The sequence below is a fragment of the Phoenix dactylifera genome, chromosome 5, assembly GCF_051530095.1.
Source record: "Phoenix dactylifera cultivar Ajwa chromosome 5, Ajwa_hap1_PhDact_Kaust_v1.1, whole genome shotgun sequence".
NCBI lineage: Eukaryota > Viridiplantae > Streptophyta > Magnoliopsida > Arecales > Arecaceae > Phoenix > Phoenix dactylifera.
In genome coordinates, this window is record NC_143194.1 from 35,519,907 (window position 1) to 35,539,609 (window position 19,703).

At 36.7% G+C, this 19,703-nt stretch overlaps 1 protein-coding gene across 3 annotated transcripts; it reads right to left on the minus strand.

The window, feature by feature from the left end:
- Positions 1–1,543: 1,543 nt before the first annotated feature.
- LOC103713439 (deSI-like protein At4g17486) lies at positions 1,544–18,665 on the minus strand. 3 transcript variants are annotated; one of them, XM_088722611.2, is made up of 6 exons: positions 18,347–18,665; positions 17,714–17,789; positions 6,994–8,267; positions 4,640–4,759; positions 2,197–2,277; positions 1,544–1,979 (listed from the first exon to the last, which is right to left on the minus strand). In XM_088722611.2, exons 3-6 carry the CDS (start codon positions 7,130–7,132, stop codon positions 1,840–1,842), a joined length of 480 nt encoding a protein of 159 aa, XP_088578737.1. In that variant the 5' UTR covers positions 7,133–8,267; positions 17,714–17,789; positions 18,347–18,665; the 3' UTR covers positions 1,544–1,839. The 3 variants fall into 3 exon arrangements, with proteins under 3 accessions (XP_088578737.1, XP_088578736.1, XP_088578735.1); XM_088722610.2 differs by having other exon boundaries at positions 1,544–1,976; positions 4,640–4,927; XM_088722609.2 differs by having other exon boundaries at positions 4,640–4,927.
- Positions 18,666–19,703: the final 1,038 nt, after the last annotated feature.

Sequence of the window (19,703 nt, forward strand, 5' to 3'; positions counted from 1 at the left end):
TCCTCTTTCTTTATTTTCTCTCTTCTCTCTCCTCTTTTTACTTTCTCTCTAAAAGATCTAAAAAACCCAGAATAAAGTCCTGTCGATCTAACCAACGAACCCGAGCTGATCTCTGAAAAGAGATCCCAAAACACCCTGGTGCCCGGGTCGCCTAATGGATCAATCATTCGGTCTTGTCAAATGTCCACGGAATCCACTGATGATAAATTATATTAATCGAACTTGGCCCTGATCGAGTCCATGCCCTATGATTTATTGATCGAACCGCTCAGGCCTGACCCATCCGAAATCGTCGAACGCTATCATTTAGCCAATCATCCCTATTTTTTATTATTTTAATTTGATTAAATATTGTCAAACAAATTAATTTTGCTTTTAATATTTTTATAAAGTTAACTGAATTGCCTAGTGAAGTTTGATGGCCTAAGACGAAATAGGTAAGTAAATCATTCGCCCATTATTTTTTAGATAATCATATTTTTCGTGAATAAAATTTGCTTGTAGAAATATTATATTTTTTTTAAAATTATGGATCAGTATATGTGTTATGAAAATCATGCTTTATTATAAAAAAATAGTTCATGAATGCTTTGCTGAAAATAGCTTTGTTATGACATATGAATCTAATCGTGCCATTTAGTGTTTTTCATCTATTTATATGTATATTTTATGAAAAAGATATGAGCTTTTTAAAGGCTTTCATAGCTATGTATGATTCCTACAAATGAAAAAATCGATACTCAAAACTAGCATCCATACAACATTGGCCTCGCCAACGGGTATAAAATTGGCATATGAAATATGAATCTATGCCAATTATGAATATGGGCCCCGTCATGAGTATAAAGTGACAGTAGCGCAAATATCTATGAGCAATGTTTGAACTATAATATGGCTAAATGACAGAAGAACGATTTATATATTTATTAGCAAAATAAACTTGGAGCCATGTTTATGAAATATGAATGATTTATGCACGCATTATTTATTTTATGACTTGTTTTAATATACTATACTATGAAATACTTATTTTGGAATACATGTTATTTTTTTTAAATGATGCATCGACATGAAAAAACTTATGCTTAATCCAATAAAATAGTTAAATATTTATTTACTGAGCTGTCGTTCATATACCTCTATTTTTTTCTCTCTCTAAACAAATAGAATTGATAGAAACGAAGAATGATCCAGGCTTGGAGTTCGCGCTAGCAAGCTTGGTGATTTATATAGCAGAGCATAATCTTAATTCTTTTGTTGATTATGAATTTGTAGTTAATGATTTGCTAAATATTGAAAATTATGAGTTTAATATTATATTTGAATTTAGATGCTCTGAGCCAATATTGGCTCCATTTATTAGATAATAAAATTAAATTTATATTTATTCTATTTTGTTTGAGATGAATTTGAAAGCTAAATAAAAGGTTTGACTTCGTGTTATTATGGGTTGTATCCTTCGCTAACACGGCCATATCATGCTCTGGATATAGGGCGTGACATGAGGTGAATAGAAAAAGGCATACAACATCAAAGCTCTTAATTTACGAATCAAAGTTTGATCACCTGAAGTTTCATTTCCCAACTAGACCACAATTCAAGGTTTTCATCTTTATTACAAATAAATAGTTTTGAGTGTCACCACCCAAAAGAAACGGTGAATAAAAGAATTCAATCCTGGAAGGCCAAAACACCATGAATATATGCTAGCAGCCAAATGCAATCGATGTATAGGAAGGGAAGGGTGACAAACCTAATCTCCTATGAACACAAATTACAATGGTACAATGCCGCCCGAAAACTGGGAACTTGATGGCTAATGGAAGGCTGATCAACATTTCACCTGTCAAGCTCTTTGACCGAAGTCACCTCCCTGTCTGAAGATGGTGAGAGAAGATGTTTGTCTTGGTCCGCATCATCACTTTCTATAAGGTCATGTGTGGTTGTTGTAATGAATGAAAATGATTCGGAGACATCTTCTAGATAGATAGAAAACAAAGAGTCAAGGTAATGAACATATGCATCAAATCTCACTCTCTTTTCTAGCGGCATTAGGGGGAAAAAGTAGTAAGCCCATGATTTTTCTTTAAAATAAAATTTCAATATCATAATAAATTGATAATAAAAGAGATTAAAGTTGATCACCAATGTTCGAATAAATTAAGCCATTATTGAAGAGTAAATTACTTAACTAACCTGAGAAGCCATGGTACTCCGAGATCTGTTTAGCAGCTGGTAGTCTGAGGCTTTCAGGTAAAAGACAATTGCAAACAGTACCTGAAACCAGATGAGATCATTAACCTGCAATTCTCTTAAGGTATATACATGTTACTACTCAAATTTAAAGGGCAGAGTCAAATCAGACAATGAAATTCAGCAAATCCACTTTCATCATTCACTAGTCACGTGACAAATGTTTTATATATAATAGCTATAGAGGAGGGATGAGGGTGAGCCACGGGTAACATAAGGTTGCTCCATTGTGACCGGAAGGTCATAGGTTTGACCCTTTTTGGAATCTGCAATGGCAGGAGCCTCATGTACTAGATTGCTCTTTTTTTTATAATTATAGAGGGATATGGCCAAATTCACCATTTTGAGAGCTACACCAAATTTTGCGACACCAATATTGTAGTGCTGATAGGCCCTCCTAATTTTTCAGCAAGAGACAGAGGCTTAAAAAACCATCTATTGTCAAATTTGTACTCTGCCTTTAGCAATATTCAGGAAAAGCTGACTCAATACTTTTGTAACATTTCAGAAACTAATATTTGGCTTGAGATAAATCATCAGATAAGATTAATATAATGATGAAAAATAGACTTTGTTTGTCTGCAATAACACCTGCATTGTCACATGTTTGCAGGAAAACCTTGGTTAAACACAAGAAAATTAAATAAAACCCTTTTTCAATTAGTTTTGACACCAAGTTACACGGAATTTGACACTGAGCCATGGTCAGTCTTATTATGGTCGTAGAAGGACAGTTCTACCACAGCCACTTCCAATTAGTTCTAAAACATGGTTAACCAGAATTTGACACTGAGCCATCCTCAAACTTAATGTGGGTGTAAAAGGCAGTTTCGCCACAGCCATCAGTTAGCAAACATTTTTTTTTTAATTTGCACATATGCCTTATATTTTCACATAAATGCATATAGGGGATAAGGTTACAGAACTAAAATGAATATTAAGCCACATAAGTGAGGGCAAGGACACAAGGGTAAAATTGTCATTTTGAACTCATAATGGGTTTAACCATGACCCACAGTCAAATTTCATGTAACATGGAGATGGAGTGACATAAGATTTAGTTTGAATTGTCACAGACTTTCTTGTGTGGTCTTATAAATATGGATAACAAAGGGCACTTCCGAAACAATAAATGCAAAATGTTTTCCGCAACTGCTTGATAACAAATTGTTGGTGTAACTTGATAAACAACTACGAAATGCAAATCATATTCCATTCATCAAGGCTATAACCCCCTCAAAACTCATGTGGCTCATACACAATTCGTTGAGGAAGCAGATGCACTAGATGGTCTAGGAACTGGTGATCATCTCCAGTCTCCACTATTTGGAGCCCAAAGAAAAGATATGTTTAAAAGAGGGTACAAACAATTAAGACCCAGATTTTACTCAGGTGGCAATTCTGGATGTTCTCCATTAACTGTCTAAAGAGTGGGGGGTTTCACATGCATTGATAGTTTTCTTGATGTGAATAACTGGAAGAAAGCATAAGCCATATTTTACTTCCTTGCTCTAGACCATCTGGAGATATATGCCCTACTTGGTTAAAATTTATAAAAATAACATGAGAAAGGAAAAAGGGTGCAGTGTATTTTATTATCAGTCTATTTCACTTATAGAAAACTCTACCAGAATAGTATAATGTGGTTGTACATAGACTATAGTAGCATATTCGCCACATGCATACTGAAAACCATGCATGTTTATTTAATTTTCTTTTGTGATCATTCTAATCTACATCTGTGCATGAATTTTATTACACATAATTTGTACACAGCATTTATAGATACATCTTTTGGTATGATTTAGTAATCATTAAGGGCGATTTCTTTGTGCTTTTGTATAAGGAAGAAAAGAAATACTACTAAAGTCGCTACATGAATTCATTTATATCTTCTTGCTATCTTGTCCGTTTTGGAAGAGACCTCGTCAAGTTTATGTTGATCTTTGTATGCTAAATTGTATAAAGATTTTTTAAAGTAGACAAACAAAAGGTTCTGGTCCCTATTTATAAACTAGGATTGGTAACTGAATAGTGGCTAACTACAATCCTCTTAAGAACTATATAGATATTCCATATTCTCACATGCTGGCTCATGGCCTGTTATTAAAGAATGAAAACAACAATCAAAGTATGATAAAAAAATATCTTTTGACTAGAAATTCTTTATGTTTGTTCAAATAGAAAGCATTGCTTTATGTACTATTTGTTTTTTGTGCAATTTGTCAAAGAGCCAGTCATCTCACAATGAGTTCCTTCTCAAAGCAATGAATGTCAGCACAAGAAGGTGTAACTCTTCTAAAAATTAAATATTGTAAAACATATAAGGAATAGGTTACAGAAATGAAAAAAAGGCCATACTGATATTTAAAAAAGAAAAAATTACCTAGTCGGGCAAGCCGGTTAACCCAACCAGGGATTGGTCTTCCTGTCAACCTCAAGCTAACATCATCTGTAAAGTGATTGCAGTTTTTGGAAATGAGGTGATAGGTGTCACCATGGTAATCTGCAGCCATGTTTTCTATGAATGCCCGAAATTCAGAGGGAGGCATATTTACATGACCCAATGAAATAGAACATTTATAGCTGAATCCAGGACAGTTTTTTGGCTCCACCTCAAACACACCACTTGCTGGATAGTCATGGGCTCCAAATCCATACTCTAAACCATGAACTGTTTCACCCCCCCCAACCAAAGAAAAAAAAAGGAAACAAATAGTGAACATCATATGGAGTGTGCTACAGTAAAAAAAGGAAACTTGGATGCTAGATAACCACCATCAATCATGTAAACATATATGTAAAAAAAAAATATAATAACATATGTTACTGGGAAAAGAGATCAAACATATGGATGTTTAGAACTCAATGCAAATAATTCTACGCTCACAGTTTGGGAACTACTTACCTAGCATCCAGGTACAAGACCCTTTTAGAATAGAAGCAAAACAGCAGAAGATGCTACTCTATGAATATGGACCCCAGATACACAGATAGACTTTTCCAAGTATTACAGAGGCATTTTTCTTATAACCAATTAATAGCAAATAAAATCACTTGGCAGGTCTGCTCCCACCAAAAAAATGGTTGTCTAAAACATACATGAACAACAAACCACTTGTAGCACCTACACAATTAGCATAGACTTTTAAATTTCAGCTCACAGTTTAGGTCTTTGATCAAGTTATATTGAGATCATACACTTTTGATGCTCTTAGCATCAAAGTGCATACCAAGTACATGTGAAACATCCCACTATTTAATTTTTCTTAAGGGTACAGTGACCAAGCTGAATATTAGCGTATCATGGTAAATCACTGAAAAGGGCTTCTTCTGTGAGTGTAGTATTTCGCAAAGATCTGAAGTGTTTCAGAGTCTTGCTTAAAAGTCTCCCAAGTTCTTTTCTTTTTAGTTCCTTATATAGAGTTGGAATGAGCAAGTTTGCATATATTTACACCTATTTAAAGTTTAAACTTTAAACTGTTCTTTTGTTCAAGCAAAAGGCAAATGGGATTGCTAGGACTCATCTCCTTGATGAGTTTAGGTTGCTCCTGGAAAGACTGGTATGGAGATTGTAAATCACCTTGCCTTATACTTCAAGGATTTTGAAGTGCTCTAAGGCCATGTAGTTAATTTCAAAACCTAGAAAGCTTTTTTTATGCTACAAAACCATGGTTAAATATGGTTCAATCTTATCATAAAAAAGACAACTTGAGAAATTTCTTACCCCCATCTAAAGCAAAAGACCATATAGGCAAACAATACCCCGCCTTCCCCTGCTAAAAAAAAGAAAAAGAAATGACAGAAAACCACTCCATTTATTTTTATTTTTTATTTTTTCTTTTTTGGTTGCATTCTTATAACATAGAGAAACACATTTTAAGAACATCTGAACGAAAAATAACTTGATTGACACATTCAGAGAAGAGTAATCCCATTAAAAAACGACATGATTTATACATAACCCACATTATACTATACAGTCAACTTTTTCTTTTTCTGTTTTAAGTTTTTCTACCAGTCAACATCAAGTGATCTTCAACAAAAAAAAAAGGAATAACAACAACACTTTCTTCACATAATAATGTAATTACCAATTCCACATAATGCCCTTAGAACTCAATAAATTTATAAAAGAGAAACTACAAAACAAATCCTATACCTAAAAACACAACAGCTAAATAGATAATCCTTTTTCATATAATCCCACTCAGACATAAAAATTTGACAGAGTTCATACAAAACTTCAATACCTATTACTTAAATCAGCTAAAATCCTATATTCCAAAAAATAATCAGTCTAACTTGTACTCTTCCATATTGAATGCTCACCAGATTTATCAAGAAACGAAAGATACCCAGTGACCAGGAGAAAAATGTCAACCAAGATAAAATTTTATCTCACCAAAAAAAAAAGAGAACCAATTTATTTTTTGGGAAAAGGCAAAATCCTTCTTTTCTCATATAAAAAGAGCAAAATTCGAAGGTTAATATCAAACCAGTCCATCTAATTGGTGCTAGTCGAAGGTTAAAGGTTCGCCAAATTGACTAGGAAAGCATGGGACCAATTTCTTTCATCTTTGTGTTGGCAAATTTGGCATGAAAGAAACTCCAGAATCTTCCTCAAAAAGACCAGGCCAAGAAACCATTTAGCCGAACCACCAAAATACCAAGAAAACCAAGAATTAGGAAAATCAAAGAAAAAGGAGAGAGAATCGACGATGGGACCAATCGACTCACCTTCGATCCCCGAGTGGAAGATGCCCAGGCCAAACCAGTACATGTAGTTGTTCAACGGCGTTAGATCGTAGATGTTCAGCACCACCGGAACCCCGCTCTCGTCCGAAGAAGTCGACCTCGAAGAGAAGACGCACCCCATGGCTGCCCACCCCTAGAAGAGCCGAGAGAACCGGAACCAAAAAAAAAAAAAAAATCCAGAATCTGGAAGGGGACGGAGGAGATATTCCCCCCTCCGCCTCCTTCAGAGCTGGCTGGCTGCCCTAGGACCCCCTACCCAATAATCGAAAGGGAAAGGGGCCTCGCTGGTGCACGCTTAAGGGGAGCCCCTCCCGCCGCCAACACGACACGACAAAAGGGACAGCCAAGCAATGGAAACACGTGGTGGAATCTAAGTTCGGAAACGCAGGGGGGCTTTTGCCGCGGTTCCTAACGGTTGAGAAGATGGAGGCCGTCCGTTCGCTTGCTGCGATTTCTCATTCCAGGAGCCGTGAGAGTTACGCTGTTTGGGTAAGTCGACATGTCCATATATTTTGGATATATTTGAAAAATGAAAAGAACAATTAGGATCTTTCTTTTGATAATAAAAGAACTCGGACTGTTTCTTTTTCCGTTCCCTACAAGAAAGAATGAGAGCCTCCCCTTTTCCTCCTCCTCTTTGGCGCGCATCAGCGGCCGTCCGGCTGGACATGGAGAGTTCCAGGTATGCTGTTTGGGCTTTCTAAGATTGGCATAATAAGCTAGGCCCATGCCTATTCAACATACAACTCGCTGGGTTTACCAATTCAAGCATTACCACCGGATTCAAATTATGACATCAGAACTGGGAGAACTGATAGACAGATTAACCAACCATCCTTCATTCATGAAAATTTTTTTAGGTGTTCATTTAACAACGAGGTGAAGATATTGTAAATATCTGCTTCAGTACAAACAAAAACTATCTGATCCGCACGCCTTTGTAAATGCCCATTCGCAAGCCTTATATCAATATGGTCACTGCTTATGAAACGTTAACAAATGTTGGTTAACATCAACAGCAATCTGGAGCAGCAAGAAGATAATTCCTTACAGGGCCCAAGCTAATGAAAAGGATGACAGGCAACTAATAGAACAGTGCCCAGTTCATGATGCCATTTGTCCGTCCCCCGCCCCCTTCTCTTTTTCGCCAAGTGTGTACAATCAACCATTTGTACCTTGGTTGGAAAACAGGGTATGCTGCAAAACATGTAGGGACTATGTCCGGCACTTTTGACAGTCTAGGATCTTCAGGGCACCTGGATATCCATCAGCACCAATTCACAGTTACTAATTGGGCACAGGAATGCATTATATTATACTGAAAACAAATAAGAGATGAAATTTTTGGGATAGGGCTACTGATAAGGATTCGCCGAAGAAGCCGAGATTTGGTGACTGCGGTTGATATCCTCATTGCAGAATGAAAACTAACATAAGGTCATATCAGAAATAGGAGCAGCTTGACATGCAATATACCAAAGTACCTTCAGTATCCTAAATTTAACTATATACACAAGGTATTACTTATACCTTTTGCTGGACTTCTACTTCATTTTTTTTATAATTGCCACAATTAATTCTATATGTGCTGGAATCTAATTTATGTGATCAAATTGTTATTTGCATGTTTCCATCTTGTTAATAGCAAATTCTAGCACCTGATATTCAAGTTTATTTACAGCTGAGCAACCTGTTTTGTTTGCGCTGAAACTAAATTCTGCACACTTTGACCTTGACACCAGTTTGTTTCAATTACCTTATTCTCTGTGTACTTATATCATGCAAAACAAAAATGAACTAAAATAGTCTAAATCTAAACCTATATCTTGAGGTCTTCAACCTATTACCCTTTGGTCTTTCAACCCAAGGATGTGTTTGGTGTTGCTTCTACTTTCCCAAAGTCATCCTACAAAACTTGATTAATTTAAATTCTTAGTATTTGATCAATTTAAGTTTTCACCCTAAAAAGTACTAATTTTTCTGTATATTCAGAATTATAAAGTAATCACAGATTGTAAAATTTTTCTTTTAATGGATGGTCATACCATATTTGGAAAACAAGAAGCAATTCTCAAATGATATCACCAAACACATAGATGTCATTTGGCATCACTTTTATTTTTCTTATTTTCAGTAACAGAAAGATAAAAAATATGTTCTATTTTATTTTTAATTTTGTTGAAACATAGACATGTTTGGCATTGTCGATTATTTTTAAAAGCATAAGCATGATAATAATGGCCAAGGCAGTGATGGTGGTAGTGGAAGCAGTGGAGGCCATAATGGTGATACAAAAACTTACAAAAACTCATGAGTTTCACATTTAATTTTTAGAAGTTATCAAATTTATTTTTAGGTCTAATCTGATGATTTTGAAAATATATGTGGACTCAAGAAGATGACTAGACCTAAGTTGAGAAGTCAAATGGACAAGCTTTTGTAAGCAACTCCTGTTTGGCTTGAAATTCAATTTGAAATGGCTCATTCGACTGGTAATTATGTTGAACATATGCAAAGTTTTGAGATAAGAAGTTAAATGAACTGAACATAAGCAAGGCCTAGCTACCTTGTGCTTGTCTTGATATAGCTCAAAATACTGAAATATAATATAGATATATTTAGAAAAATAATTTGTTCTATTTTTACCCTTTGTATTCTACAATAGCATATAACAAAAATGTCACACAAGTTATATGGCCAACATATAATTACCCAATTGCTTTCTCTTTCAATAATTTTTTGTGTGAGATTTATGCAGTGCCCTAGAGAATTTCTATGTGAAAATAAATTTTACGTATAATAGGTAAAATAAACCTCAATCCTTAGATTGCATCTAATGGATGCAATTGTTTTCAGACAACTTAAAGGGTTAAAGGTACCAACTTGCTAGCCCTAACTCTTGCAACTCTTTGCTCTTTCGTAGCTTCCCTCACCTACATCCTCCTCCTCATGCTCTCACATTAAACTGGTGGGCCTAGATCCAAGATCCAACTTCACCGCCTTCCCAATGGCCAACTAAGATGGCTACTTTGTTGCCTCTATTACCTCCAACTTTCTTCTCAACTACCTAACGGCTCAACCTCCAACACTAAGACTGATGTGGCGGATCTTTCAATTCCTCTGGCCATTCTGTTGCCTCTTTCTTTCCCAATATCGAGTTTAATCAAGCCAAGCTCAAGCCAGCTCAAGATTAATAAAGCTGAGCTTGAGCTGGAGCCAGCCAAGAGGGTTTTTGAGCAGAGCTGGCCTTGTCATGCACATGTTTGGCTTGTCCACACCCTTAGTAGCAAGAATCTTCTGTTTTCAGTGGTGCACCCGCTCCCAAATCTCCTCAAAAACTCATCCTTGCACCTAGTTTCTAAGTGCTCTCTTATACTGCTTCAGTGTACCTGCAATGGATCCGCTTCTAGTAACTAAGTCTACAACTCTAGACCTAAGGTTTTGTTTAGAAGTTCAGATATTAATTAAATCTAATTCCTGTTTTGCATGACTAACTTTAGATGAGAGTCATGAGACTATAAATTTGAAGGGCTTTCTGGTGACTTCTACTAGCAAAACTAATAATTGGCAAATCAACCCGGGAACCGGCATGTAATATAATTAATTGCAGCAATAACAAACTGAACATTTAAAGTTTTTAACTAATCAAGCTAGAACATATAGAGATCAATTTCAGCATAGATACAACAAAGTTCCAGCAAGCATTGAACTAGGTCCAATAAATATGAAATTCCTATGATGGTCTAATTTAGTTTCAGCAATACTTTGATATTAATTTCAGCAAGGTTAAATCCAGATTTCAAGGTCTAAATTCCGGCCAGAAAATTCTAACAAAGGCTACTATTGATCCAACAAAACTCAGATATCATTTCAACAAATAAGAGCAGATTTCAGGTTGCAAAAACGCTGCAAATAATTCCCAGCAATAAGAGAGTATAATTCCACTAGAGAGAGAGACAGAGAGAGAGAGACATGGTCATTGCTTACGAAAATATCTCTTCATTTTTTTCTTTAAAACCCATGAAAACCTCCTTTTAATTTGAAAGTATAATATAGAATAGCTCAATATACGATTATGCTGAATCTAAATTTCTAATTTTCTATCTAATAATTTATTTTTTTTAAAATCAATCAACTAATGTTGTGGTTATGTTTAAATATATTTACTTAATAAAAAACTGAAAATACTAAAATTATTTACAATAAAGTATATATTTTTATATATATATTTAATTTAAAAATATTTATTAACTAATATAAATATATTTAAATATTTAAATATTAAAATATAAATATATTTATAATTAATTATTCATGTAAGGACCATAAATGGGACTAAACAAAAAAAAATTATTATTTAAATTGTTTATTCAAGAGTATTGTTGGAAATTTAGTAACATTCCTATATAAGATTACCTCCAACCAAATATATTAGTCTTTTTCCAGTGCTATTTTTCGGAGTAATTTTTACACCAACCAAATGCAGCAAATTTTATTTTTCCTGCAATCATTTTTTCAAATAAATAATTTTTAGAAATCATCAAATTACCTTAATATACCCTAACTAAATGAACTCTCACTTAATTTGGAATTCGACGAATCTATTCTAGCCCTCGTATTTTCTAGCAAGTTACTTAGCTTGGGTCAATACCAGTCGGGTTAGGTTGAGCATAATTTGATTTGAGTTAGATTATGTTGGTAATATAGAAAGTATTGACAAAAAATTATCCACCAGCTGTGCATCATCCTCAAACTTGCCATCCCATCAAGAGTAGGCCTAAAGAAAGGGCCAATATATAAATATCCTCTAATATAAAGGATATGAGGAAGAAAGGATACAACTTGGATAAATATGAGTATCTTGCAACAAAATGCTCAACTTTGAAGAGGTGAGGGAGTACAAGAAGGTTGGGGTTAGAGGTGAGGGAGTACAAGAAGAAGCTGGCCCGTCAACTTTGAAGAGTTGCTGGGGTTAGAGGTGAGGGAGTACAAGAAGAAGCTGGCCCGTCCATAATCCATCTTGGGTGTATGGGAGGATGAGCTAGAAGGAGGCGGCAGTTCCAGGGAGGAGGAGATGGTGGGGCAACCGGAGTAGAGAAAGTGTCTCCGAGAGGAGTAGAAAGAGAGGGAGCGAAAGACCATACACATATGCTACTCTGGCTTTGAAACCATTGTGTCTGCCCCTTGGGCTTGAGAAAACTAGTGTGTGCATGTGTTTTAAGTGTTTTTTTGAACATGTTTGGATGATAAGATCGTACCTCTCGCCGTTATGAATGTGGTGTAAACATTAATTTAATAATTTACATAAGAGATGACGGTTAATTGAAGTTTTTGTAAATTAGTAAAACTTAATTCACTAATGTAATTAATTTGTTTTTCTGAAGATAGAGGGCTAGTTCCATAAAAGCCTACAACGAGTCTGATTTTGTTGATCCCAATCTTGCTCCATCTTGAACAGGAAATGAAGGAAGCAAAAAAAAAAAACTCAATGTTCAACGGCGGGAAGGGGCTCCTTAGCATGCAAAAAGAAAATAAGAAGGCCATCCAAAACATCAAGGTGATAAAATTGAGAGGCCCAAAGTTCTGGCTAAATAAATAATAAAAATTGTGCATGGATATTGTGACGAGAATGAGGTGGCTCTAAAGTCCAAACAATCAGGAGCTACCTGGACAATTCCCAATATTAACCGGTCATGATTTTTGAGGTTCAATCTTCTTTAGCCTTCCGGTAGCTACAGTTCGGACTCAGGATAAAAGGCCATACCATCTCTCTAGAACTTGTATTTCTTCCGGTCTATAGTGTACTAGGATTAAACAGAACACCGTTAAATCAGTAACCATCTTAACTTGGAGCTGTTGATTAATCGGCCTTATTAAGTTTGGGATTTGACAGACTAAATCTTTGTTCTTGTCGAATAAGGATTTCTAATCCGAGTAGGACGCGGTGGATATGAGTTGAATCGCTTCCCACATCTCATCGTCTTTTCTATTCTATATATGCATGCACCCCCAACAGACTTTGCTCTCAGAGAGCACAACCAATGGAGATGTGGAGCTGGCTTTGTTTCTCGTTCCATACGATCAGCAACTGGTTTCAAGACATCTCCGAGCCGATTCGGGGGAAGATCGTTAAAGCGGCCATCGATGCAGTGCGCGAGTCCCTCGAGAAAGTGACCAAGGAGATGCAAATTCTGTCGCTGGATAAGAAGCCGAACACACCAGAAAAACTCAAGCGCCTGAAGGCGGAGGTGCACGTGGCGGAGCGGCTAGGTTTTGACATGAAGGAATACAAGGAGAGGCTTGCTCAACTCGAATCCATCTTGGATAAGTGGAAGGAGAAGATGGATTGTCTGGCGAAGGTGCGCTACGGGATGATTCATGCTTGCATGGAGATGGTAAGGCTCCAGGCCGAGGAGGAAAAGGAAAGGAACGCCCTGCGGGAGTGCGCCTCTGTCTTCCAGCACATCGCGTCTGCCCCTTGGCATCGGTAGGATGATCCAGTGAAGGAGGAAGAAGGCGGCAACAAGGTTGCACGAGGAGATATTTTAGAAATATCTTCTAGGTGATGCATCACCTGCTAAGCTACCTAGTTATAGACTCATATATATAATATTAGTATTAGTGTGAGAACTATTAGTGTTATGATAGTGTCAAGAAACAGATTTAGTGTTTTTTTTGGAAGTTGTATTAGGGTTTCATTTTCTATTCTTGCTTTCCTTATGAAAAAAACGAAATTAAATCTTCTTCCTTCCTGCTAGATTCATGAACCAAACTATGTTGGCCATGTTTCATCCAACGATATGAAAATCTCTCAATTTTTCCTTCAAAAAAAGATAAAAAAATGAAATAGGATTTTTCTTGTTTTGCTGAAAGCTTATTTTTTGCTTTTTTTGTTTTGTGGAATAGTCTATTCTTGTGGAGTGTTTGTTGCATTTTTTGTTTTCCTAAAGCGTATTTTTCCTATCTAGGATCGAAGAACTCTAGGGTTGAACATATTTTTGTCTATATAAAAGAAAAGGAAGGAAGAAAGAAGTGTCATCTTCCCTTCCTCTCTAAAAATAAAAGAGGTATCTTATTCTGAGAATGAAGTAATTCGAGGAATAAGCAAGTATTAGGCCATAGTCTGCTTTCGATTATTATGAATGGTGTATCAAGAATCAATTAAGATGTAAACTTAGTCCAAAGGAGATCTTTGGTACTTGTACAAGACCAAGGAACTCAAATAATATCTTTCTGCAGATCATTTTAATCTCACTCAATGGTTTTAGACTATTGGATTTATGTATGCAAATATAGCAAAGCATTACGGATATAGTCTACAAAGATAATGCAGATAACAAAACAAGCAAAAAAAATTCAGTGGGCCTGTAAGTCAAGGCACGTAACCACTGTGCTAAAACCATTGATGCCTCCCTTCGTGCAGGTGCCACTAGCTGTCCACAATTCCGGTGCACAATAACCCTTTGCTTCTCAGCCCTCTGCACATTATGCATGCCAGCAGGGAGAAGAAGAGCCAAACTTTATCCTACTGTGGGAGCTTGATAAAGGAAGAAGTTAGGGAACAAAGAGAGTGAAGGATTTTGACACTTTTCTGTGTTGATGTCCCAATCATGGGACTCCTACAACCCATGTTCAGAGAAACATTAGGCATCAATAGCTAGGGATTCTATCTATCCAATCCCCTCTCCCCCACAATGTACCTTATAAATATCTCAATGGGGCTCTCCAAATGTTCCAAAAGCACATTCATCTGTTACATATGTGACCAAAAAAATAGAATAACAGAAACGTTTTGAAACTTCAGGGAATTCTCGAAAACCAAAATACCCAGGAAATGTGAGATAGAAATACAGATATATAAGAAACTTAGATAGCCAAATTGCAACAATGCTATCATTACTAAACTGAGATAGAATGTTTTGAAACTTCAGGGAATTCTCGAAAACCAAGATACCCAGAAAATCTGAGTAGAAATACAAATATACAGGAAACTCAGATAGCCAAATTGCAAGAATGCTATCATTACTAAACTGAAGACCAATAAGCAAGATTACTTTCCTCACTAGGATATGTAAAATGCTATTATCTAAAGGGAATCTATCTATCTATCTATCTATCAATCTACCTATCTGCCTATTCATGGTAAGGTGTGACAAGATAATAGCTGTCGGACACAGTTTTTGACCACCTATCAACAAGTGATGCCACCAGAAAGCCCATATCGATCATAAGAAAAGCTCTTCGTAACTAATAATTATCCAAAAACTACCTACCCTCGGACAACAAGGGGTGGCGGATCAATCATATATACCAACAACCATCTTATGCAGAAGGGGAGAAACAAAATGGACTTGAATGCAGGGCCGGCCCGAGCCCTAGGCGACTGAGGTGGTCGCCTAAGGCCCCGGGCCAATGGAAGGCCCCCGGGAGGCTGACCAAACGAAAGCAAAGGCCCCATATAAAACGGGATCAGGAGCTGGCTACGAGTCTTCCCCCTTGATGGAAGGGAGGTGGAGAGTTTCCTGGCCTGCAGAGGGGCAATTTGGAAAGTTGGGGACTGTAGTTTTGTTTTGGGTGGGGGGAGAGAGAGAGAGAGAGGAGGGATTTGGTTGGCTTGATAGACGCCTGAAATGTTATAAATATCTCAATGTACCTTATAAATATCTCAATGGGGCTCTCCAAATGTTCCAAAAGCACATTCATCTGTTACATATGTGACCAAAAAAATAGAATAACAGAAACGTTTTGAAACTTCAGGGAATTCTCGAAAACCAAAATACCCAGGAAATGTGAGATAGAAATACAGATATATAAGAAACTTAGATAGCCAAATTGCAACAATGCTATCATTACTAAACTGAGATAGAATGTTTTGAAACTTCAGGGAATTCTCGAAAACCAAGATACCCAGAAAATCTGAGTAGAAATACAAATATACAGGAAACTCAGATAGCCAAATTGCAAGAATGCTATCATTACTAAACTGAAGACCAATAAGCAAGATTACTTTCCTCACTAGGATATGTAAAATGCTATTATCTAAAGGGAATCTATCTATCTATCTATCTATCTATCTATCTACCTATCTGCCTATTCATGGTAAGGTGTGACAAGATAATAGCTTTCGGACACAGTTTTTGACCACCTATCAACAAGTGATGCCACCAGAAAGCCCATATCGATCATAAGAAAAGCTCTTCGTAACTAATAATTATCCAAAAACTACCTACCCTCGGACAACAAGGGGTGGCGGATCAATCATATATACCAACAACCATCTTATGCAGAAGGGGAGAAACAAAATGGACTTGAATGCAGGGCCGGCCCGAGCCCTAGGCGACTGAGGTGGTCGCCTAAGGCCCCGGGCCAATGGAAGGCCCCCGGGAGGCTGACCAAACGAAAGCAAAGGCCCCCTATAAAACGGGATCAGGAGCTGGCTACGAGTCTTCCCCCTTGATGGAAGGGAGGTGGAGAGTTTCCTGGCCTGCAGAGGGGCAATTTGGAAAGTTGGGGACTGTAGTTTTGTTTTGGGTGGGGGGAGAGAGAGAGAGAGAGGAGGGATTTGGTTGGCTTGATAGACGCCTGAAGCCACTCTTATCTTTCATCCCTTCTCTTTTTTGGTTTTCCTTCCCTCACATTACTCCTGATCCAGCTGGGCCATCCGGAAGAAAGATAGGGGGATTGGAGATGGACTTCTTGGAGGGTAGAGATTCTTTTAGTTTTCTCCTCTCGGTTTCTTCTCCCCTCTTGGGTGGTAGAGAGAGAAAAGGAGGGAGGGGGTTGAATGGCTGCTGTGCTGTGATGTTGCAGTTGCTGCTTGGGTACTCACTTGAAGGGGAGATGGTGGGATGGGACTTTTATTAATTAGATGGAGTGAATTTCCCATAATGACCCTACTTTCTCTTATAGAGAGGTTCCTTTATGGACAAATTCTTTTACCATGAAGTGCCATGGGATGACCTTTTCCTATTCGGCTCTTGCTTGACATGGTAAACAGTATTGCCAAGCATTATCTCAGTTATTTAATCAGTTCATGCCCTTCATTTAGAGTAATTACTTTTATGTGCTTCCATTCAAGAATTATATTAAATTGAAAAGGCTTCTTGTCTATCTTTTTTAGATTCATGTATCTTTGTTGAAATAGTGTACTTGATAGCTATCTATTTTCATATATTTTTTTAAAATATTTTATATTTATTAAAAAAAATATTATTAAAAAAAAGAGGCCTCGTTCATTGGATTCGCCTTAGGCCCCAAAATGTATTGAGTCGCCCCTGCTTGAATGATTGTGGATTGGGGTATTTCTTCATCCTCGAGGGAAAAGAACCTTGCAACCAAAGTCTGATTGTTTCTATTGTCATGCTTGCATATCTTGGAAGAATATAGTAGAATTAAATCATCAAAAAAATTAAAAGTTTATAGCTAAAAGAGCCTTATTTTTCAAAATGCTCTGTTTGAACCTAATGTTGATGCAAAAATGCAATTTCTGTTGAAATTGGAAGTGTAAAGACTACCTATCATTAAACAAAAAATCTCAGCAAGAACATGTCTCAAAAATTAGACACAAGCATGATTCCCAGCCTTCACAAGTCAGATACTTCGTAAAATGTAAACCAAAACATTTCTTTATGCGAACACAAGGGACATTATCAGTCAAGATTGCAATCTTCCAGAAAAAAGAATCCTGAAATGGATCTCTTACCGTCACAAAGTTGGACCAAGATTTTTGGAGACACAAACTCTAGCAAGCGACCAAGAATCTGAACCCATAGTGTTGCCTGCTCATTTATAAAAAAGAATTTCAAGATAGTCTAAAAAACTAATGAACATAATTCATGACGCCAGTAATACTGCATGTCAAGATAATAACAAGATAAGCTTTATACAAGCGACTCAGGGTAAGACATAATAGCACTTCCACTACATCCATAACCCTGATATTTCATCATGACTCAGAAACTGTAAGCCCAAGTAAAGAATACTTACATCATGGCTCGGGAATCACATGAATCATGTTACGCACATCAATTTCATAATTAAATAGAAAAATACATAATTATAACCATGATAACGATAGAAAAAAGCAGCAACATCAGGCTAACCATATAAAAATCAAGCAAATCTGGAGCGTAAATATTACTTAATTCGGATGCCCGTAGGCTTCTTGACGATATTTCAAGAAGGAGGGGATACAAAGGAAAAGGACGAAAGAAACAGAGAGAGAAATGAGGAACCCTGATTTATGCAGCAGATCGGAAAAGAAAAGAGTTAACAGAACCCTAAACTATGCAGCGAATGGAAAAAAGATTCAAGAGAAGGCAAAAGAAGGCGATACCAATCAGAGGGGAAGAAATCGGGAAAGAAGATGTCAAAGCGTCTTGGAGACGAGCGGTCAAATAGAAGCGCTTGGATTCACCGCCGTGAACGGGTACCACAAACAGAGAGATCAGTGTGAGCAGAACACCACGCTCTTTTTAGGACCTTATTATCTCCTTCCGCCGCCATCGCCCGCCACCGGCAACGGACTGGGCACGCGAACGAGGGGGCGGCTCGTGGAGGGATGGGGCCGGGGTGGAGTGGGACAGAAGGAGGAGGAACGGAGGCGCTCGAGGAGCCCGGTGGTCGCCATGGACTCGAATCAAGAAGGAATGGATGAGAGGCACTCTCATAATCCAATCGGCCGGTTTATTCCCTGCCCAGGTGTATCGCACCCCTCCGCGTCAATCGCACGAGGGACGTTGGTTTATGAATGTACCCTTGATCCACCGCTCGCGTGGTCTGTGTTTGAAAAATAATTGCTTCGGTTTCCTGCTTTACGAACTTCTGAAGTCGTCAATCTCTCCCGACTTCTGTCGAGTAAATATTATGACCAGATCCTGCCATATTTGTATCCATCCTTTCTGATAAATAAAAATATAGTTAGAAATATTAAACGGATATCAAAATTAATTTTTATATTTATTCTAAATTAATATCAAAATTGATATTCATATCTATTGTAAAGAGATACGGATGTGAATCGAATATTAAACATATTTATATTTGATGAATCAGATATCAAGCATATTCATATTTGTTATGAATGGATATGAACGATGAAGAAGGTGGTGAAGCTGGATAGCAAGAAACCGTCAGATTCTTACACTGTAAGCATCCCTATAACCAACCCCCCGAGGGCACCACTTGACCGACCATAAGGAAGGGAGGGATACAAATCGGATATTAAATATATCCATATTTTTTAATCAGATATAAATCGGATATATTTTTGGATATTAATTGGCAAAATTCAATGATGAAAATTAGTAATAAAGACATGATCACAAAAAAAAAAAGATTCAATTAAGAAAATATAATTTTAGCAAGCATTCGTCAATAATAAAAACCAACAATGATGATATAGTCTTAAAGAATATATTTAATAAAAAATATAATTTTAGTAAGCATTCATCAAAAGCGAGAAGCGAAGTTTTAATGAAAGCAAAAATTCAAAAATAAATACTATAACGGTATATTCAGAAAGAATAAATTTGATTTAAAAATTATAATTTCAGTACATACAAGAGAAATAATCATAATTCGGAGCTCTATTTAAAGTAAGAAGTAGAACATATAACTCAGAAAAATAGATAAGAAATATATAATATTGAGAATCCAAATGACCATGAACACTCTCCCTAATTAACACAAAT

What these genes read in the sequence shown, in the direction of transcription:
- LOC103713439 (XM_088722609.2), bottom strand. Translation starts at nt 7,132, where the DNA reads ATGGGGTGCGTCTTCTCTTCGAGGTCGACTTCTTCGGACGAGAGCGGG. An exon ending in TAACCGGCTTGCCCGACTAG is followed by an intron (nt 2,278 to 4,639) that starts GTAATTTTTTCT and finishes ATCTGGTTTCAG; the next exon opens with GTACTGTTTGCAATTGTCTT. An exon ending in GGAGTACCATGGCTTCTCAG is followed by an intron (nt 1,980 to 2,196) that starts GTTAGTTAAGTA and finishes CTATCTATCTAG; the next exon opens with AAGATGTCTCCGAATCATTT.